The 20,913-nt window shown below is 36.5% G+C and overlaps 1 protein-coding gene across 2 annotated transcripts in view; it reads right to left on the reverse strand.

Annotated features, from left to right (window-relative positions):
* Positions 1–1,079: 1,079 nt before the first annotated feature.
* dpysl2b (dihydropyrimidinase like 2b) overlaps positions 1,080–20,913 on the reverse strand; it is a 192,104-nt gene continuing 172,270 nt past the window's right edge. For both annotated transcript variants that reach the window (XM_028806455.2, XM_051923479.1), the window contains exons 7-14: positions 18,605–18,673; positions 17,677–17,797; positions 13,868–14,024; positions 13,647–13,788; positions 13,075–13,245; positions 11,886–12,065; positions 6,523–6,688; positions 1,080–5,007 (exon numbers count right to left, since the gene is read on the reverse strand). In XM_028806455.2, coding sequence (XP_028662288.1) covers positions 4,916–5,007; positions 6,523–6,688; positions 11,886–12,065; positions 13,075–13,245; positions 13,647–13,788; positions 13,868–14,024; positions 17,677–17,797; positions 18,605–18,673 — 1,098 coding nt within the window. In that variant the 3' untranslated portion in view covers positions 1,080–4,915. The remainder of the gene's footprint in view (positions 5,008–6,522; positions 6,689–11,885; positions 12,066–13,074; positions 13,246–13,646; positions 13,789–13,867; positions 14,025–17,676; positions 17,798–18,604; positions 18,674–20,913) is intronic.

Consider the following 20,913-nt stretch of genomic DNA (forward strand, 5'->3'; position numbering starts at 1 on the left):
AGCAGCAGTTTCCAGTCCCAGTCCTTGGAGTCCCTTTGGCTGCTGGTTTTGTTCCTATCAGTTTCACAAGCAGAGATCCATTTCCTCTTAAGGGAGAAGTCTACACAGGAAAAATGTGAATAAAGAAAATGACAAAACAGAGTTAAGCATTTAAAGCCAATCAGTGTCTCTAGTTAACCAGACTGCAGGACAAAGGAGGAAACTATAAACACCATATTGACTTAGCACAGAACGCACCCAGAATTGTTTTCTATTTTCTGAACAAGTCATTATTATTATTATTATAAGTTTTAGGGAACTCCACTAATTTCAGCAGGATTGGGGAAAAGGCATATACCAATGATAGGCAGGAAATTACCTCAACCACCAGACACAAGTAAGCTACTCGCATATTAGCTGTGTTACCTGTCTAAGATGGGCTGAAATCGAAGTACTCAACAAACACCTCAGCATATTCTGCACTAACATTTTCAGTGCAGCTTCTATTGGACACATTTTGTAATGTATGTAAGCAAAAAATGCATTGCAGTTTTCATTCCAACAGATGGAGCATCACAAAACAAATGGAATATAACAGACACAGTAAATCGGATGGACACACAGATACAAACATGCACTTGTCTTTTTATTAATGTGGATGGTACGAAAACAGGAATAACTGAAGAAAAAACACATGATCATGGGAAGGATTTGACTGCTATATTAACTGAGCTCCTTGTAGCGGTGCTGACCACTGGACTTCCATGCTACTCCATGTTGAGAATGTCCTGAATACAATTTTTCCAGTAGTCCCACATCTGGTACAAATCAGAAAGGGAAAAAAGTTTTGAAAGGGAAGGCAGCCCATCATTAGACTTTTATGTACACCCCAGATATCACATACCAGGCCAGCTTAGAAACACTAATAATTCCAATAGGCATATTTTAAGACACTGGAAAAAACATACAAATATGATTCTAACGTTCTAATGGAGAACACCTAGGTATACAGGATGAATAAGCTTGTTGGGCTGAAACATCTGTTCTTGTCACAGATATTTTAATGTTCTAATAAAACAAATTAAAGTCAGACAAAGAAATGAAACAACACCAGGTTTTATTATGAGTTCTCATGTTAGGTGTAACATAAGATTAGTTTCATATTTTAGACGAACAGACTGAAGGTAGCTGGCGGGTCTCCCCAGATCGAGTTTCTTCAGAGGTAACCACCAAATGATTCCTTTTAACAAAAAAAGCATCCTCAAGCCTACATACATACACCATTGACAATTTCACTTTTACAATAAAAGGTTCAAAAATAAAAAAGTGTAAAAAAAAACAAAAAAAAAAAAAAATAAAAAAAAAAAAAACACAAGGGCTTCTCTCATTCAGTACTTTGCTTACATTACACACAAGTGCAGAACATAAGAGCCAAGACCTGCAGAATTAAGAACGAACAACAGCATCTCAGAGCATTTAGTGAATACAACACACAATCGTTTTTTTCTTTTTTTTTTTAAACTTGGGGCAGAAAGAGCAGGCCAACAGATCAAAGTGATAAGCAATAAAAAACATGTTAAAGTGAAACGTAACTTAGGAAACACTAGGCCTAAGTTGTTTTTTTTTTCCATTTATCACTTTTTTGTATTTTATTGCATCAGTCAGGAGATCTGAACAATCTTTTTTTCTTTTTTTTTTTCTTTCAGGGTTATCCAGAACTTAAGTCATCATAACCATTTTGTATATTTTGGCACCCTATTATATATCTGTTATTAATTTTCATGCAATTTACTTTGGTAGAATTAGATTAAGATTACAAAAAAAAAGTAACTAAAATGCATCATTTTAAGATTTAAAAAATTAGGCAAAGCAAATGTTACGAACATATGTGCCAAAACATTAGGATAATGGCTTTCAAGAATGAGATTACTTCCAGGTTACCATCAATGCAACAAAATATTTAATCTGATCACAATCACAGGCTTGGTACAGACTTGCTCACCCCAGATTCTACTGAGAGTTTCAACACTTATTCTGACAAAAGACGCTTGTTGCCAAGAGAGTTCCTACTCCAAAGCAGTTGTCATGACAAACACACAGTCAGGCCAGATGTTATGACAACCACTGGTTCAGCATTACTGTTGCTATGGCAGTCGGGCCGCCAAAATGAGAAAGAGTGGAAAAGTTAACAAATCCCATCCTGTCCCAAAAGGCTGAGACTAACATTACCCAAGAAGACGGCGATGTGCTGACAACATTTCAATCCATGCTGACTCCTGTCTATTTTAACCCTCTTTAGTTCAGGCTTTTTGGTCATTTATTTGTATACTCTAACACTAAGCAAGCAAACACAAGACTTAACCAAACAGCCAATACAATATTCTTAGCTTCATTGTGTAAAATTAAGTTTCATCTTTAATTGGATTAAATAAAAACATGGTTTAAAAGAATGAAAGGAAGACTAAAGTGAATTCATTCTTAAGTTAAACACATCAAATTGACCCTAATGCACAAACCTTTGACATAAATTGAATGATATTTAATATTAGCAACAGCAAAACCTCTAGAATGGAAGTGATGTACCTGTAAGACTAGCCAGACTGGTACTTTACCCTGAGGACCCTCAGACGGCTATCCCTTCAGAGACGCGCTTCTCTTTCTTTGCTATATCTCCTCTCTGCAACAATTAAATTACAGAAATTGGAAGTAAGTCTGAAAGTACTTAAAAGAAATTGCCATATAGTGCTGGGATTGGAAAGGATCAAGTTTAGTGTCAAAACTGAAGAACAGTAGATTCACTTACTCAGATGGGGTAGTTGCTTTTAACTCTTCAATAACCATGCACTTCACCTAAAGCATTTAGAGTGGTCTCCTCATGGCTGTCTTTTTTTTTTTTTTTTTTTTTTTTTTACTTTTTAACAATTTTTTTTTTCTTTTTAAATAAATGCCTGCACTATTAAGCAATTTTCCTTTTGAGGCTATACTGCCTGATATGACTGCAAAAAATGAAAAAAAAAAACGCTGCAATATTTACACTGTATTATTCCCGCCAAGTAAACAAAATACCAGGTCATAAATAATATTTTTTAAAAATCTATAATAAATCACCAACTGTTTCTGCTGCAAGGTTGGAAAGCAAAGAACATTGAATTTATGACCGCGTGGCTACAATACCAGGTCAGAACGAGCCAACACTCTGCTGCCTTTACTTGTTAATGGGAAGCAGATCTATGAGTTAAATTAATACTAGCAGAAACACTTGAATGAGCACATAAGAGCCTCCAATTTTAACGATTAAGTAAGAGTATAAATATAACATTCATAAAAATAAACTTTATACAGAAAGGTTAAACAAAATGTTTACAAAAAAAATAACAAAATAACAGCATGTAGCATAAACATCATGTGCCTTACAGAAGTGGACACCAATCTTGCTTTCAGATAATTGTTTGTATAATTTGCTTCTAAATGTAGAATATTTAATTGGCATGATTGAAAGACATTATGATTCCAAGGATCTGCTGAACACAATAAGAAGCAGAGAACATAAATAATTTTGCTATATCTCATTATCAATTAGCTGATGTTATTTGCATAAGACCTTTGTATGAGCCAGGAACCCATCAGGTAAGAGAGGGCACAGAATGTGACCAAGGTAAGATTTTGCAGCATTTCAAAAATTAATGGTGTACCCATAACTTGATGGCAGTCATACAGTGAATGTAACAGAAATCTTTGCTTCTGCACTGTTTCGTACGATGCAACATGCATGTTAGTTGATGGGAGGAAGGATCTGAAAGGTCCCCAGTTGTGATAAAATGACATCCAAAATCATAACGGCAATGTATTTACACAGAAAGGTGCTGACTACAGCATTTGTTGTAAAAGTAATTAAATAAGGAAGATACTTCATGGCTCTTTTGAGAAAATATTTTGCACTGCCTAAGCACATGATAATTTTGAAAAAGGTCGCAAACAGGCATGACCTCAAAACCTTCCTCCAGATAAATTTATTAAATGCTGCATTGTTGTTCTTACCCCCCCCCCCCCCATGCTGGGTGTGGCCTGAGACATTTGGCTTAGAAAAAGTCTTGTTCAACAGAAATCCTTGTGGTGTTTATTCCACTCAGTGCTGGACATGTTTTAAAAAGACGTACACACAAATACCAAACTGAAGTGCCTTTATCTTCTGTCTAAGTCAGAAATCAAAATCAAGTCCTCTGAAGGCACAAGGTTATTTTTTTTTCCTTTAACACTGGAGTAGCTAGAGGCAACCTCAAACTGTGTATGCCATTAACTGTAATTTTGATTCTCAAGGAACCAACCAACAAAAAAAATATTTAATTGCAAAAAACATTTTAAATATGTTTCTGTAGCCATCTGCCCTTGACTTCAGGATACTTATCTTGATTTAACCATGATACAATTTGCCAAGGTTTTACTGAACCGGTTTTGACCAGATTAGATTTTTATTTAAATTTTATAGCAATCGCATATTTAGATGTTAGATGACCATTTTCAAAAAACAAATTAGTGGATGGTTGTGTATATATACACATACACACACAACACATTAAAAATACTATGTAAATTTTCACTTAATTGGCATTTAAACCTATTACTCTAAAAGTCAAACTTCACTTAATTCTTCCTTTAAAAAAATGGGAGAAAAAAATACAAACAAAAAAATGGTCTATGGAAAATAGGAAACAATATAAACACTAAATAATACAGTCTTGAGTGCTTAACATGTAGTTTCATGTTTATGAGGCAATTTTTTTTTTTTTTAGGTTAGTTGGTTTTTCAGTGCAAGACTGAAAAATGGGCTATCATTGGTGGGAGGTTTTAAGGGAAAATTTAGGGGGCCTACTGAGCCGGTCAGTTCACAATGACCATCATGCCTCTCTGATGCCCCCATGGGCCAGGAGATGAATGTTTATCCCAGGCTTGTAATGTTGGCACGACCACCAGGAGGGGCAACAATACGCTGGGTGGTACGGCGAGGAACATTGTCATCAATCTGGGCCCCTAAGAATAAGAAGAAAAATTATTTTAAATATATGGAGTATATGATACAAGCATTTCTGAAGCCTTTGAAATTAAAACATAACTAAAGAATTTACATTTGGTTTTCACTAACAATATATATATTCTTATATACATAAGCAAATATAATGGTACTTTTACATTATGCAGTCTATAAAGGTATTAATTAGAGGTCACAGCATTAACTGAAACAGTATTAAGTGCCCTTTATTCAATATCAGCACAACTTCCTCCTAAAAAGTAGCTTAAAAATAAAGCAGATAGGTCCTCATCGGATAGCTGCAGTGTATCTAAGATAGTAATGAACTCGCATCATATCAACACCAGACTATACAGTATAGTACTAACAGTAGATCTTGGTCTAAATGTTGTTGTAGTTAACATCACAAGGACATCAGGGATACATTTAATCCACAGTTAGCCCTATTGTGGTCTGGTGTTCATCGTTCACATGTTCAGCCGAGTGTCTCACTTCTTGTTAGCACAAGCAATAATTGACAACAAAGAACAGGGGAATAAGTAACTGGGGAACGGTTGGGGAAATAAACATTTTTTTTCAGCATCAAGAAACATTTTCCACCTTCATCAAATATTCTTGAAACACTACATTAAAAAAAAATCGAAATGACTGTTGGTTTAAGGCAGACTACAGGATTTCTGTAAAAATGATTCACTTTGGAGCTTGTAAAAAAATGCCTTGAAATTTTTAAATCAGTATCACTCACCAGTGATAAGCAAAACAGTGGATTTTAATTTTGCATAACGGTTTGGTGAAACTGACTTCAAATTCTTTTCGTAAGAGATTTTGCAACCACCAAAAGTGATACTCACTAAAAAAGGTTACTGGGGTTTTGCAAAGCTTTTTTTTTTCTTTTTGGAAGAGTTTTATTTACACACCAAATAACAGACAGACATATAACAGAATTAACATGAAAACACTACTAAGGGACTACCAGGAGATAAATACCTTTACTTCACTCTTAATACAAGTTTCCATAAATCACTAGCTCATTACTGCAATTCATTTAAAAAAAACACAGCTAGAAAAATACTAAACCATAAATCTGATACCATATTATTGCATTCACCCTTACAGATATAGTATGCATTTACCGTAAAATAACTGAGATGTGATCATCTCAGGACGATGCGATGAGGAACGCACACTGCAATTGGCCCCTAGTGTCTCTATGAAATAACAATATTAATAACCATCAGGACAGCAGATTTCAGAAAACGCAGAGTTTCCATAGTTATATCCATGATGTATCAGTTTTTGAAAATTAAAAAATAATCATAATATAAAATAAGATATGGAATGTTACTGTGACTAAAGATAGGAAAACAAACATACATTTTAGCACAACTACCTCTAATATCCTTGAAGCAAGTTATACATCTGCATAGGCTTCAAAGGTAATTACAAAGTTATGAGTGACAGTACTTAAATGTTTTGCATTCATTCCCATATTTATTATCTAAGATTTTAAAACACACCTGAAAGGCTGAATCCAGATTGGTGTAGATTGCGCACAGGTTGAGCCTGCTGCTTAGCTGGGGAGGTCTTGGCAGAGGAAGCTGGTGTCACAGTTTTTGGGGTCACAGATACATCGCAGACTGGACCATCATACAACCCACGGGGAACCCCACGCAGCTCAGCCAGCTGAGGGGACAAAAATAAAGTTTCAATATACACTATTTTGATTAACATGCAAAACAAGAGGAATAACTGCCATAGACAATCGGTGCATCAGTACCACAGCCTAACCATTAACTCTTTTAAATGACATAAAACCACCAGTGATCTTTACAATATTTATTGTAAAATTAAATTTTCAGAAAGCAGCTTTTTTTTTTTTTTTTTTTTTTTTTTTTAGAACTAGGGGGGGGCTCTGCCCCCTGCTTGCTTCGCTCACCCACCCCCGGGATTGGTTTACTGGATATACAATTTAAAGAGATTGTTATTTTCATGGGAATTGTTACATGTGCATTATTTTCACTTTTACTTTAAAACTTTTGTAAAAAATAATACTTGTCCTTTATTTCCTACCCCAGGCGTGGTTAAATCTCTTTCTCGCAGGATGTATAACGCTGCTCGCGTTGTGAGGGGGGGGCGGCTGAATGCATGCAAAGGAGATGCCGTCGGATCATGTTGTCTTGCTGCTGCTGCTGAGAGCTGCCTGTTATGTTTGTCATGCTGCGCGTCGATCATTTAAAAGCCTGTACAGCAGCTGTCCTTTTGCCACTTCGTGTCTCTGCCGCTCGTGTTGTAAAGGGGGTGGGGAGCGCTAAGGAGAAGCGCTCGGATCATCTGCTGGCTTGCTGCTGCTGGCTTGCTGCATGTTCTGCTTGTTGCTTCTTGTTGTTTTAAGAACAAGTGTCTCTGACAAAAGCATTCCAACAACTGCTGGGTTAGATATCCGTGAACTTGTTTTAAATGTTGTCTCACTGCCTTGTCTCGTGTGACGTTAAAGTGTCTCTCGCGGGATGTCAAATTGTCTTCCGAGAGGATCACTTCTTGTCTCCCTCCCAAGATTTTTTATAATAGATATATTAAAATGTTACTCAAAATGAGAAAATGTTTATTAGTACACAACTTGCAAAATTTAAAGGAAATTAACTTATTTCTAGAAAAGACAAAATGCTTTTCTAGTGCATTTAAGTAAAATGCAAAACTTGTAAAGCTATTAATTCACTATATTTTTTGCTCATTTTCAAGTCAATTAAGCAGAAGACTAAAAAAATACCACTATTCAAAAATTATTCAAATTTAGATATTTTAAAAACATTCCCTTGTAAGAAGTAAGCCTTTCAGAATGAACATTGCTATTAGAATACACAGTATTTCAGTACACAGTAATTCAAATCTATAAGGAAAAAAATCTTATTTAAAAGAAAACACTGACATTTTTTTAAAACCCTACACTAATTTTGGTATCGTGTTACTCCTTTTACACTATGCTGCAATACATCCATATTTTGAAGGTGTTTTCCACATCGATTCCATGAGCAGTGGTTTTTTAATTTTTAATTGAATTTTTTTGCATTGTCATTAATAAAATGGACAGATTTTTCTAACACACTGATCTGCTTCTTGGTAAATGGGTATACAGTCATGGCCGAAATTATTGGCACCCCTGGAATTTTCCTTGAAAATGCACCATTTCTCCCAGAAAATTGTTGCAATTACAAATGTTTTGGTATACACATTTATTTCCTTTATGTGCATTGGAACAACACAAAAAACAGAGGAAAAAAAAGCCAAATCTGACATCATTTCACACAAAACTCAAAAACCGGGCTGGACAAAATAATTGGCACCCTCTACTTATTATTTGGTTGCACGCCCTTTGGAAAAAATAACTGAAATCAAGCTCTTCCTATAACCATCAACAAGCTTGTTACACCTCTCAACTGGAATTTCCGACCACTCTTCTTTTGCAAACTGCTCAAGGTTTCTCAGATTTGAAGTGCGCCTTCTCCCAAGAGCAATTTTGAGATCTCTCCATAAGTGTTCAATCGGATTTAGATCCGGACTCATTGCTGGCCACTTTAGAACTCTCCAGCGCTTTGTCTTCAACCATTTCTGTGTGCTTTTAGAGATATGTTTGGGGTCATTGTCCTGCTGGAACACCCATGACCTCTGACGCAGACCCAGCTTTCTGACACTGGGCCCTACATTGCGCCCCAATATCTTTTGGTAGTCTTCAGATTTCATGATGCCTTGCACACAGTCAAGGCATCCAGTGCCAGAGGCAGCAAAACATCCCCAAAACATCTTAGAACCTCCACCATGTTTGACTGTAGGTACTGTGTTCTTTTCTTTGTAGGCCTCATTCCGTTTTCTGTAAACAGTAGAATGATGAGCTTTACCAAAAAGCTCTACCTTGGTTTCATCTGTCCACAAGACATTTGCCCAGAAGGATTTTGGCTTCCTCAAGTACATTTTGGCAAACTCCAGTCTAGCTTTTTTTATGTTTCTGTGTCAACAGTGGGGTCCTCCTGGCTCTCCTTCCATAGCGTTTCATTTCGTTCAGATGTCAACGGATAGTTCGAGCTGACACTGTTGCACCCTGAGTCTGCAGAACAGCTTGAATATGTTTTGAAGTTGATTGGGGTTGTTTATCCACCATTCGGACTATCCTTCGTTGCAGTCTTTTATCAGTTTTTCTCTTCCGTCCACGTCCAGGGAGATTAGCTACAGTGCCATGTGTTGTGAACTTCTTGATTATGTTGCGCACAGTGGACAAAGGGACATGAAGATCTCTGGAGATGGACTTGTAGCCTTGAGATTGTTGATATTTTTCCACAATTTTTGTTCTCAAGTCCTCAGACAATTCTCTGCTCTTCTTTCTGTTCTCCATGCTTAGTGTGGCACACTCAGACACACAACAGAAAGGTTGAGTCAACTTTTCTCCATTTTAACTGGCTTCAGGTGTGACTGCTATATTGCCAGCACCTGTTTCTTGCCACAGGTGAGTTCAAACGAGCATTATATGCTTGAAATAAAACAATTTACCAACAATTTTGAAAGGGTGCCAATAATTTTGTCCGGCCCATATTTGGAGTTCTGTGTGACATGTCAGATTTGGCTTTTTTTTTCTGTTTTTTTTGTGTTGTTCCAATGCACATAAAGTAAATAAACACGTATAAACAAAAACATTTGTAATTGCAATAATTTTCTGGGAGAAATGGTGCATTTTCTGGGAAAATTCCAGGAGTGCCAATAATTTCGGCCATGACTGTAATAGCAAAAGACTTTAAACACTTGTCCAGCACCCTAAAAGTATTGTTTTACTCTGGATCCTGTTCTGTTTCACTCTTGAACCTGAAATCCCTGATTTGCAGTAATTTTATATAAAAATTATTAATCATTCACTGCAGAAAACAAAAGATAATTTCTTTTCATATAAAAAATAACTGCCATGTTTCTGATGCTCCTTTTATTATTATAATGGCTTTAAAAATGGAAAATTTAAAAAGCACTTTCAATGTCACAAAGCATACTTGACTACTTCAACCAACACATTGAGAGGTTGCTGGCTTGACACAATTCCTAAAAAAGATGAAATGAAAACAAAGTATTAACATGTGTCATATATTTGCGCGCCTGTAAAGAAAGACCAGTGGCACTCGCTCTATAAAGGTATCAAATCGGGCTGCTCTGCACATTTGGTCTACATTCTACAAGCTTGGATACTGGGGGATTATTTGGAGTGTGGGGGTAAAGCAACACGTGTTTAATGTATTTATTTATGTACGCCAATTCCTGGCTACTGCCATTTCACAATTTAAACCACTTTAAACTCTCTGCCTCTTAAGTTAATGAGACATATACCAAATTTTGGGACACTATACGTTTATTAATTCCTAAAGCTCACATTATTTATTATACTTCGTTTTCCTTAGCAGACATCTGGCAACCCCCTTAGCTAGCTGAAAACCTTCTTTTTTTCAGGTAGTGTTTGGGAACACGACACTCTTCAGTAACAATAGTTTTTTTTTTTTTTGTTTTGTTTTACAACAGAAGGTGGGACAAAGGGAAGTATTTTCTGGATTCCTTTACATTAATAATGGTGAGCTGAACTTGTATTAAAGTATACTTAAAAAGGCCCCAGAAACCTTTAGACTTTGTTCCTTGTTGACTCAACTACATTTTTAAAACAGGTGTTTCACCCACATACTCATGCTACAAACCTTGCATTTTGCATCATCACAAAGGTGCTTTTCCAGACTGAATTCAATGTATTGCCATTTTCATGGGACCAGCATGGGATGATACAAGCACTGTGGCATCATCATTATCCTGCTGTATGTATACCTTTGAAAAAGGATAGACTGTAGCCAAGAAGGTATGCTTCAAAAATCTTATTTATACTGTGGTATTTAAATGACACTCACTTGGTATTAAGGAACTTAATGTGGAATAATAAAACAGTTCCCATAACACTATTTCCACCAGCTAATACCCTGAAACAAGGTAAAATGGACCCATAAAATTCATATGGTTTGCAAAACACTGTGCCCCTGCCATCTGCATACCTTAATATAAATCAAGACTTGTCAGCCCAGGTGAGATTCTTCTAGTTTTATCTTCTTGTTTTTAGATGATTGAAGGTAAACTTACTGGTTTTCTTCTGCTGTAGCTCATCCCATTCCCAAGTCCAGCATGATTTGCGCTCTAATATGCATTGCTGCACACCACATTTACAAAAAGCTGTAATTTGAGTGACTGTGGCAGTTCTGAAAGCTCTATCTGAAATACCTTTTTCTTGAGTGAATCTAAACATTCTCCTCTGCACACTCATTAACAGTGTATTTCAGCCCCAAAAATCGTTTTTGAGGGAGTTTTTTGTTTATTGCACTATTCTATTTTAACTCTAGAGATTATAATGCCTGAAAATTCCATGTTCTGAGATGCCGGAAAAAGTGCATTTGTCACCAAGAATAACACAACAGCTAAAGTTGCTTCGACCACAGGTCTTCAACAATTGCTCAAGCAATAACTATACCTCATGACTATGTCTGCATATGGTACAAGCTAGGTTGCTTGCAAATGATTAGCTATTTGGAGGCACAGGCTATCTAGATTAACAAGCAGACATATATAAAAAGACACCATTCAGTGTCAAACATGTATGGAATTTATATTGTCATGTTTTTATGTTAATTAATGAGCTAAACTGAATTTCCGTGTGCATTACAAAACCATGTGGTCATGTATATAAATGTTATGGGACTGAATATTTGTAAATGATGTGAAGATGTACTAAATGAGAGGTACAATACAAATATAAACTGACCAGAAAAACCTTATTTGATTTCACAAAAAGTAACATAAATGGGTTTCAAAAGCTTACCCTACTACGAGCCTTTATCCTCTTGTAAACATAATCAGGAAAAGGTTTACGAGGAATGTAGCGTCCACTTCCCTCTGTTGTGTGTAGAGTGCCGTCCTCCAGAACAATTTTTCCTTGGCTGATTACAACAAGAGGAGCACCACGCACCTCTGTCCCTTCAAAGATATTATATTCCACAGCCTAGAGATTAAAAAAAAGAAATTGAAAAGGGTATGATTAGACTTGTTACAGATAAAATTAGCGAAATAAAACAAAACTTAAGGGGAAGATCATTATTTGGTGTAACTCTGAACTTATAAACCACCATACAGGCATAGCTTAATTACAGAATTTTGCATTTTAAGCTCTTAATTTGATGAATAAAAAAATCCTTCAAATATTCACAGGCCATTTTAACAAACTTGAAAACTGCCTTTCAAAAAACAGGGATATAATGGAATGATTTAGCAGCCAAAGTCATGTCAAACATCAGAAATCAGAAAGTCACTGTGTTATTTTACTGGTTTATGACATCATTAAACATTTCAATCAATATTATTTCCAGGTCAGACAAAAACATAGCTGATTAAGTCTGAAACCTTTCATCAGTGGCAGGCCTAATCTATAACCATGATAATCTTTTTGGTCTGCTTTTAAAATGTGAAATAACTTATAAATTTTAGACCTGCATCAAGCATTCCCTAAGCAAATCTGAATTTCACAGGTTTATACAATGGCCTAAAGAGTACTCCCAGAACTCAAAAGATATTCAATTTTAGATATATTTAATTTGAAACAGACTTGCTGTTACATTCATACTATATTTCCGGTATGCTACCAGGACGGGCTCTGTCTCTTTTCTTCAAACTTACGATGAGAATGCAAGACTACAGAAAAGGAAACACATTTTAAGACATTGTACAAGCAAGCACACACTGATGTAATGGACTATGACTGTATGCTTTATATAAAACTAAATACTATTTATTTTGGGAAAAAAAATCCTTGGCAATCTAAGCTTGCCATAAGAAATCTAAGAGTATAGCTCTAAAAAACTATTTAAGTTTCCTTGAAAAACACGCCCTAAGACTGTTACTGCTCATTATAAGAATGGGAAATATTTTAAAGTATGACCTAAAAATACCTACATATGGCAGAACTTCATATACTGCTTGAATATTACACATTCCACTCCCCCCTCCTCCCCTACCAGATTGTGGCTCTTGGCTGAGATGGTTTTTACAGTATCTGGGTCCCAGATGACTAGATCAGCATCAGAGCCAACAGCAATGCGTCCCTTGCGAGGGTAAAGGTTGAAGATTTTTGCAGCATTGGTGCTGGTAATAGCTACGAACTGATTCTCATCCATTTTACCTGTAACCTACAAAAAAATAACATTAAAGCTGTAAGAGATTTTATTTTACTGACAAGGGGAATAGAGTTATAAAAAGCATTTAGGAGCTGCTTCTTTAAATAAAACAAACATTTAACTAATCAAAATTCAGGGCAGAAACTAAAATTACTGGCAATTTAGGCATAACAGCAAGTAAATATAACTGCAACTTAAACACAAGTCATCCTGAAATCATTTCTTTTGGAGTATGTAAATCATTCCCACATTAGATATTTGTTCCCCATGGAAAAGGGAATGAACAAGGAAAATTTTCAATCAGGATTACAACAGAATACCCATAACACCACAAAGACATTTCCCCAGCCACGCTAGATTACGCTAGAATCACAAAGATGAAATACTTCAGAAGAAAGATTTTATGCTCTTACCACAGCCTTATCCCAAATAATTGATAGTCTTTCCTCTGTTCCATTAGTGCCCTCTGGAATAAGTGTAAAATTGTCTTTGCCTACAGCTCTCTGTGCTGTGTTAAAAGTGCAGTGGGCACTGCCAGTAACCTGCAGATCACCACTGCAAAAAGAAATCATTTTTAGAAAGACAAGGGGCATCTTTTAAACACTCCCACAACTCAGTAATTTGAAATACATACCAGGCTAGCAGAGAATTAAGATAATCAGGGGTGGTTGGATCAGGGCTTAATGGTGGAGAGGTGACATAAGCAGCTGCTTTTGCCCAGTTTTTGCTCCAGTAGTGTGATCCATCAGTTCCAAGACTAGCAGTAATGGGCTCTCCATATACAACAGAACCTGCATGAAGAAGAATGTGTGTTAAGTTAATAGCACAACTTAAGTTTCAAAACCCCCAAAAAAATTCTTGTTAAATCGTAAGTGAGGAGTAAAAGCTTACATTTAGTTTTTAATCATACCTCCAGGTTTAAGACAAGAGTCATATCTCTCTATTATAAAAAACAATCTTGGGAGGGAGACGGGATGTGATCTTCTCGGAAGACACTTTGACGTCACGTGAGACAAGGCAGTGAGACAAGGCAGTGAGACAAAAGGGCAGCAGCTGTACAGGCTTTTAAATGATCAACACGCAGCGTGACAAGCAGAACAAGCAGCTCGCTAGCAGCAGCAAGCCAGCAGATGATCTGACCGCATCTCCTTAGCATGCGTTCAGCCCCCACTTCACAACGCGAACTGAAGAGATGCGAAGTGGCAAAAGGACAGCTGCTGTACAGGCTTTTAAATGATCGACGTGCAGCGTGACAAGCAGAACATGCAGCTCGCCAGCAGCAGCAGTAAGACAGCAGCTGATTCGACCGCAACTCCTTAGCAAGCGTTCAGCCACCTCCTTCACAACGCGAGCAGAGTTATACATCTCACGAGAAAGACATTTAACCACGCCCGGGGATGGAAATAAACGATAAAGAGTAGATGACAAAGTAGAACGTTGTAAAGAATTCAAAAATGTTGGTGTGGTACACATGCACAGCAGGTCTTCTTGGAAGACACTTTGAAGTCCCGCGAGACTACTTGCACGACACACCCTACTTACAAACAATTTCTCGGAGACACTTTAACGTGCCGCGAGACAAGGAATTGAAACAAAAGGACAGCTGCTGTATAGGCTTTTAAATGATCGTCACGCAGAACAACATGCAGATCATGCAGTACAGCACTAGCATCCCCGGGGGAAGCGGGATTCATTCACTACACTTTTATTACTGGCAAATATCAAGGAATAAAAAAATTAATGAAAATGAAAATAATCTCTTTAAATTGTATATCCAGATAACCAAACCCGGGGGTTGGCGAGCGAAGTGAGCAGGGGGCAGAGCTCTCTAGTATACCAAAAAGAAACACATCAGGTTTTTTTTTTTTGGTTTGACAATTACAGTGTATACAAAATGATCAACAGCTTATAGCTATACTCAGAGTTCAGAATAATAAAATGAACAGACATTATCACTTTTGCAGTGGATGATCCAAAGATAGGTTTAATCAAAACTTTTATAAAAATGGAATAAAGACACTTCAATCTAGCTTGGCAATATACTTGCCTTGCAATATAACCATCTGGGAGGAATTAAATTACAAGCGGTTCAGTTAAATAAGGTAACTGTGCCTTTAATCAACAGATGTAATCCATAATTTAAAATAAAGAATTCAAACATATACAAATAATAAAACAAATTTGTCCCTGGGGACAAATAAAAGTTCTATTTATCTAGGACGTGAACAATAATGTCCAAAAGCAGAAAATCATGGCAAGCACAAAGTTTCTATTGATAAGTTTCAAAAAATATGTTTCATAACAAATGGTGCACTACAATACACTCAATGGGCTACGAGGAGTTAGGCTTGGTGAAAAACTGTATAATGCATTAAATTGCCATGACCATGCTAGCAGAAGAGATATAATACAATAACTGGAAACCTAGCTTGATCAGCCTTGAAGATATAAACCAAATTAAAACAAACAAACAAATGTTAACATAAAAAGGTAGATGTGCTGCATTGGCAGTAATTAATTTACTGTGCAGGTAAGGTAATACTATATAGTCAAATTTTGATATACAGACATACCTCTTATCACCCTTACCAACACAATTGTTGACACTTGGAATCATTTTATATTTTTTCTTGTATTAAGTTATGGCCCTACAGACAAAACTCACGCACATCACATTCTTTTCCAAGGCAGTAATAATGCTTGTAAATTGGGTGCTAATCTGATTACTTCTGTCAAGTTATTTCAATAGCTCAGAGGCTGCCGTTTCTGTTTACATATCTAATTATGAATGAGCAAATCTTAATTTACTTTTGCATAATGATCTGAGCGTAAGAAAAAAAAAATACTAAAGAAAACATGAAGAACAAACTCACATTGACATTAAATAAATTATAACACCAATGTTATAGTAAGAAAAAGTGAAATCTAGCTTTAACTTTGCTTTATCTAAAATGATATAAACACAAAAAATCCTTAAGGATTAAACTATGCACACCAGCCCCTTTATTAGGTACACTTTGTTAGTACTAGGTCGGACCCCCTTTTGCCTTCAGAATTGCTGTAATTCTTTGTAGGTTAGATTCAACAAAGTGATGGAAACATTTCTCAGGATTTTGGTCCATGTTGACATGATAGCATTGAGCAGTTTCTGTAGATTTGTTGGCTGCACATCCTTTATGCAAACCTCCAATTCTACCACATCCCAAAGGTGCTCTATTGGATTGAGATCTGGTTACTGTGGAGGCCATTTGAGTACAGTGAACTCACTGTCATGTTCAAGAAGCCAATTTGAGATTATCTGAGCTTTGTGAAATGTTGCTTTATCCTGCTAGAAATAGCCATCAGAATATGGGTTTCACTACTGTCATAAAGGGATAGACATGGGCAGCAACAATACTCAGGAAGGCTGTGGAATTTAAGCGATGCTCAGTTGGTACTAAGATACCCAAAGTGCGCCGGAACCGTTGATACAAGGCAGAAAGGATCCAAGCTTTCATGTTGTTGACACCATATTCTGACCTTGCCACCCGAATGTCGCAGCAGAAATTGAGACTCATCAGAGTAGGCAACATTTTTCCAATCTTCTGTTGTCCAGTTTTGGTGAGCCTGTAGCCTCAGTCGAATGTTCTTAACTGACAGGAGTGGCACCTGCTGATGTAGCCCATCTGTTTTAAGGTTCATCGTGTTTTGAGTTTAGAATTACTCTTCTGCATACCTTGGTTATAACGAGTGGTTATTTGAGTTACCATTGCCTTTCCATCAGCTCAAACCAGTTGTGCCATTCTCCTCTGACCTCTGGCATCAACAAGGCATTTTCTCCCAGAGAACTGCTGTTCCCTGGATATTATCCCTTTTTTCGGACTATTCTCTGTAAACCCTGGAGATGGTTGAGCATGAAAATCCCAGTAGATCAGCAGTTTCTGAAATACTCAGACCAGCCTGTCTGGCACCAATAACCATGCCACATTCAAAGTCATTTAAAATGTCTTTCTTCCCCTCAGCAGATCGTCTTGACAATGCCTACATGCACCGAGTTGCTGTCATGTGATTGGCTGACTAGATATTTGCGTTAACAAGCAGTTGAACAGGTGTACCAAATAAAGTGGCTGGTGAATGTATATTAATGTAGATGTTAGATAGATAGATAGATGGATAGATGGATAGATGGATAGATACTTTATTAATCCCAAGGGGAAACTCACAAATACAAATACAGATGTCTGCATATACATTACAAAAATGGCAGCAGTCATGCCACAAACCTTTCCAAAACAGGATAAGGATATAATAGTTTTGTAGTGGAAATGAGTCTATTGATATTTCCAGCATATACTGTAATGCCACAAACTCTCTTGTGCTTTTCACTGGATTTGGGTGGCAAAAGCAGTTTCCCTGAAGACCTCCCCAAACCCAAGAAAACCTACAAAATACATGTATACTTACCCTTCTTCCTAGCTAGCGCGATGACATCTGCTGCACTCTTGCTCATCACCTTGCTGATGTAGACGGGGCAGTTAGTCTGGTTGGCAATGGTTATAGATCGATTTACTGCCTCTGCCTCCACCTGCAATTATAGGGATATAAATTGCTGCAGCGCTTTATGTCCAACTTTGCAAATTCTGATGACATTGCTGAAATACTTGAGTTTAACATGCTGTGTCTTAAATCAAATCGTGATTTATTAACCTCCTTACCGTTAGACCCGAGCATCACTTGAGCAGCAGTATAGCAGCATCTTGCGCAAGACCCAAGGATTACTCGGGCTGTAACAGTGCTAACAGCATTAGTGCTGAGCATTACTCAGGAAACAGTATAGGCATGTCTTGCATAAGTGTCAGGCCTGAGCGTTACCCAGGCAACGGTGGAGACGCATCTTCTCCTAGCCTCATAATGGCTTCTTGTAAGAAACGCCTCTCATCAGTAGTGATGACGAGATGAATCTGTCTTCAGGCAGTGAAATTGAAACAGACAGTGAAACTGAAAGTGATTCTGGTAAATCTGAAAAGTGGCTTGCATCACTTGTAAATGTGCAGTGTGTTGTTCATATTATTATTATCATCATTATTATTAGTAGTAGTAGTAGTAGTAGACTTTCTACACTTCTGACTTTGTACTTTTAGTGTTTTGCACATTTTACAGTAGAAAGATGAGATTTAATAAAAATGTTATTTTTCAAGCCAAAAAATGCAACACTTTTTACATGTTTTTTTGAGAAAAGAAATGTAACACTAAAGAGGTTTTAATTTTGTTATAGCTATACGTATCTCATTCAAATAAAATCATTTCCTCTTGATTTCAACCTTTTATCATAATACATTGCAAAATTTGTCAAATAATGTGTGTTACTTGTAAATAATTCCAATACAATTACCTCCTCTGGCCGGCTCAGTACATGACCTTCTGGACCAGTAATTCCAAGCTCTAAAATGCGACGTTGCTCCTTTTGAGACAGGCACATAAACAAAGAGTTAAATAGGGGCATGATTTGCATTATAAGGCAATATAATGTTAATCACAGTTCGTAACTAAGTGTCTATAGTGTCAAAAGATAGGGCCAAAAAGGCAACAGGTATCTTTAGGGAAGGGAAACACAATTAAATGTATACTGTTTGCGGTTACAGCTGCCACAATATACTACTCATGAAATGTGGTAATTAATTATGCTATCCATTTAGTTCTTTAGTAGATCAAGCTTTCCTAGTTTTAACTGCAGTAAACAGCAAGCAATAATGGTATCCAAATTCACAGACATATCTGCTGACTACATCAGTACATTTTATAGGAACTGAATTCTTCTTCTGTTTGCAGAAGCTTTCAATAAATTTGAAAAGTAAGAGTAATGGTGAGTCTAGATCACCTGGACACAGAAGGCGACATTTTAGTTACAAAGCAAAGAGCATCATTCATAATTTGTAATTATTTTGATTTCAACAGCAAGGATGATAATAAAAACATAATACTGTAAAAAAAATCTGTGACAACACCAAACTCAAACACAAATAATTCATATAACCATCTAAAATTCTACCATATTTAGCAATGTGAAGTTGGTGTGAAAGCTAAACCAGCAACAGCAACACCAAGCACCAGTGACTTTAGGCTACAAAAACCTTTCCAGGTTTGCTCTATAACACATCACTGTGTTTAGCACATCTCAAGGGAAAAGAAATAACGGTAGCCTTCAAGTTTTATTGAACAAAAGACACAACTTAGATTAGCACAGTATAAAAGAAAATAAAACACCATATATAAAAGAATTACTTCTCTCCAAGTTATGTTACCCTCGCTTTATTCCAATTGCTTAACAGAAATGAAAATGGATCAGAAACAATTGGTTCACTACGCAACCTCAACTGATCTATAGTTAAGCAGAACTACAGAACCATACCAGCAACAAAATTAGGGTTGAATACTCATATTAAAAATAAGTAAATATCTGAGTATATTCAAATGTTGTTTAAATGTTTTAAGTGCTACTACATGTATGCTTGTACTTAATGTGCCTTTGCATGCGTCATTATTATTAATATTTGTGCTTGCAGTAGGTCTGCAAAGCATGCAGTGCTTATATCGAATGTACCGAAGAACTTACACTTGGAAGCAAAAAACAAAAAGCACAAAACCAGAATTTTCTGTCCAAGGAAAGTGACATCATCAAAGAGAAAAGTGCAGCTGGGACACTTCACATGGTTGTAATGCATATGTGAAACCCAAATAAAACCGCTCATTACTTAAACATGTTAAACGCACTTGTTACTTTAGTTCTCTGCATACAAGCACCCTCTGCGTCAGCCCTACACTATGCTGTGTGCCTTTCTAGTCCTACAAGTTGTGGCATGCAGAGTCTATTCGTGTTTAACAAATGGAGTATTGCATTATCATCATTTTACAGTATTTTCTCCAAACATTTTTTTTTATTTATAATACATTTTAATGAATAACAGCTTAATTCTGCTGTTACAAAGCAGAAGCAGCATAAGCTATATAGGTTTTTATAAAAAAAAAAAAAAAAAAAAAAAAAAGAGGTTGAAGGTAGATCAAAAGTGAGAGGTGGCTTGATTTGAAGTATGTAGAGTGGAGTGCCAGTCAAGTGCTACAGTAGGGGTCCAATGTCCAAAGAATGTCATACAACAGTGTTTCTCAACCACTGGGTCTCACCTGCTGCAGTCATTTGAGTTTTTGAGCAGATCGCGGTGGGTCGCCTTAGAGATCAACAGAACTGTGCAATATATATATATATATATATATATATATATATATATATATATATATATATTTGTAGAGTATCTGCATTAGTCTCTGCTTGAACATACGCATTAGTTTTACCACAGATGGGGGCTGGGAACACCTATCCCACTCAACCTGGTGCTCATTTCACTATGTGACATCCCACTAACCACTCCATGGTGTATGTCAGTACAGCTAAGCTGTTGAAATATTGCCATATCTTATGCTCAACACTTAATTGAGTAACAAGGTGCAAATACATAACTGGGCATGCAATGAAAAAAGGAAATTACTGAGACAGGAAAGTACTTTTTGAAGTGATGGTTCTGTGTGCATGATCTGGCACATTACAATACAAAAATGACACAATGGCAGCATCAAAAAAATTCCTAGAATACTTCTAGAGTTTATTGTATATTAGTATAGATACTGTACATGTAATGTTTTTTCCTT

Source organism: Erpetoichthys calabaricus, chromosome 1 (genome assembly GCF_900747795.2).
Source record: "Erpetoichthys calabaricus chromosome 1, fErpCal1.3, whole genome shotgun sequence".
Lineage (NCBI taxonomy): Eukaryota > Metazoa > Chordata > Cladistia > Polypteriformes > Polypteridae > Erpetoichthys > Erpetoichthys calabaricus.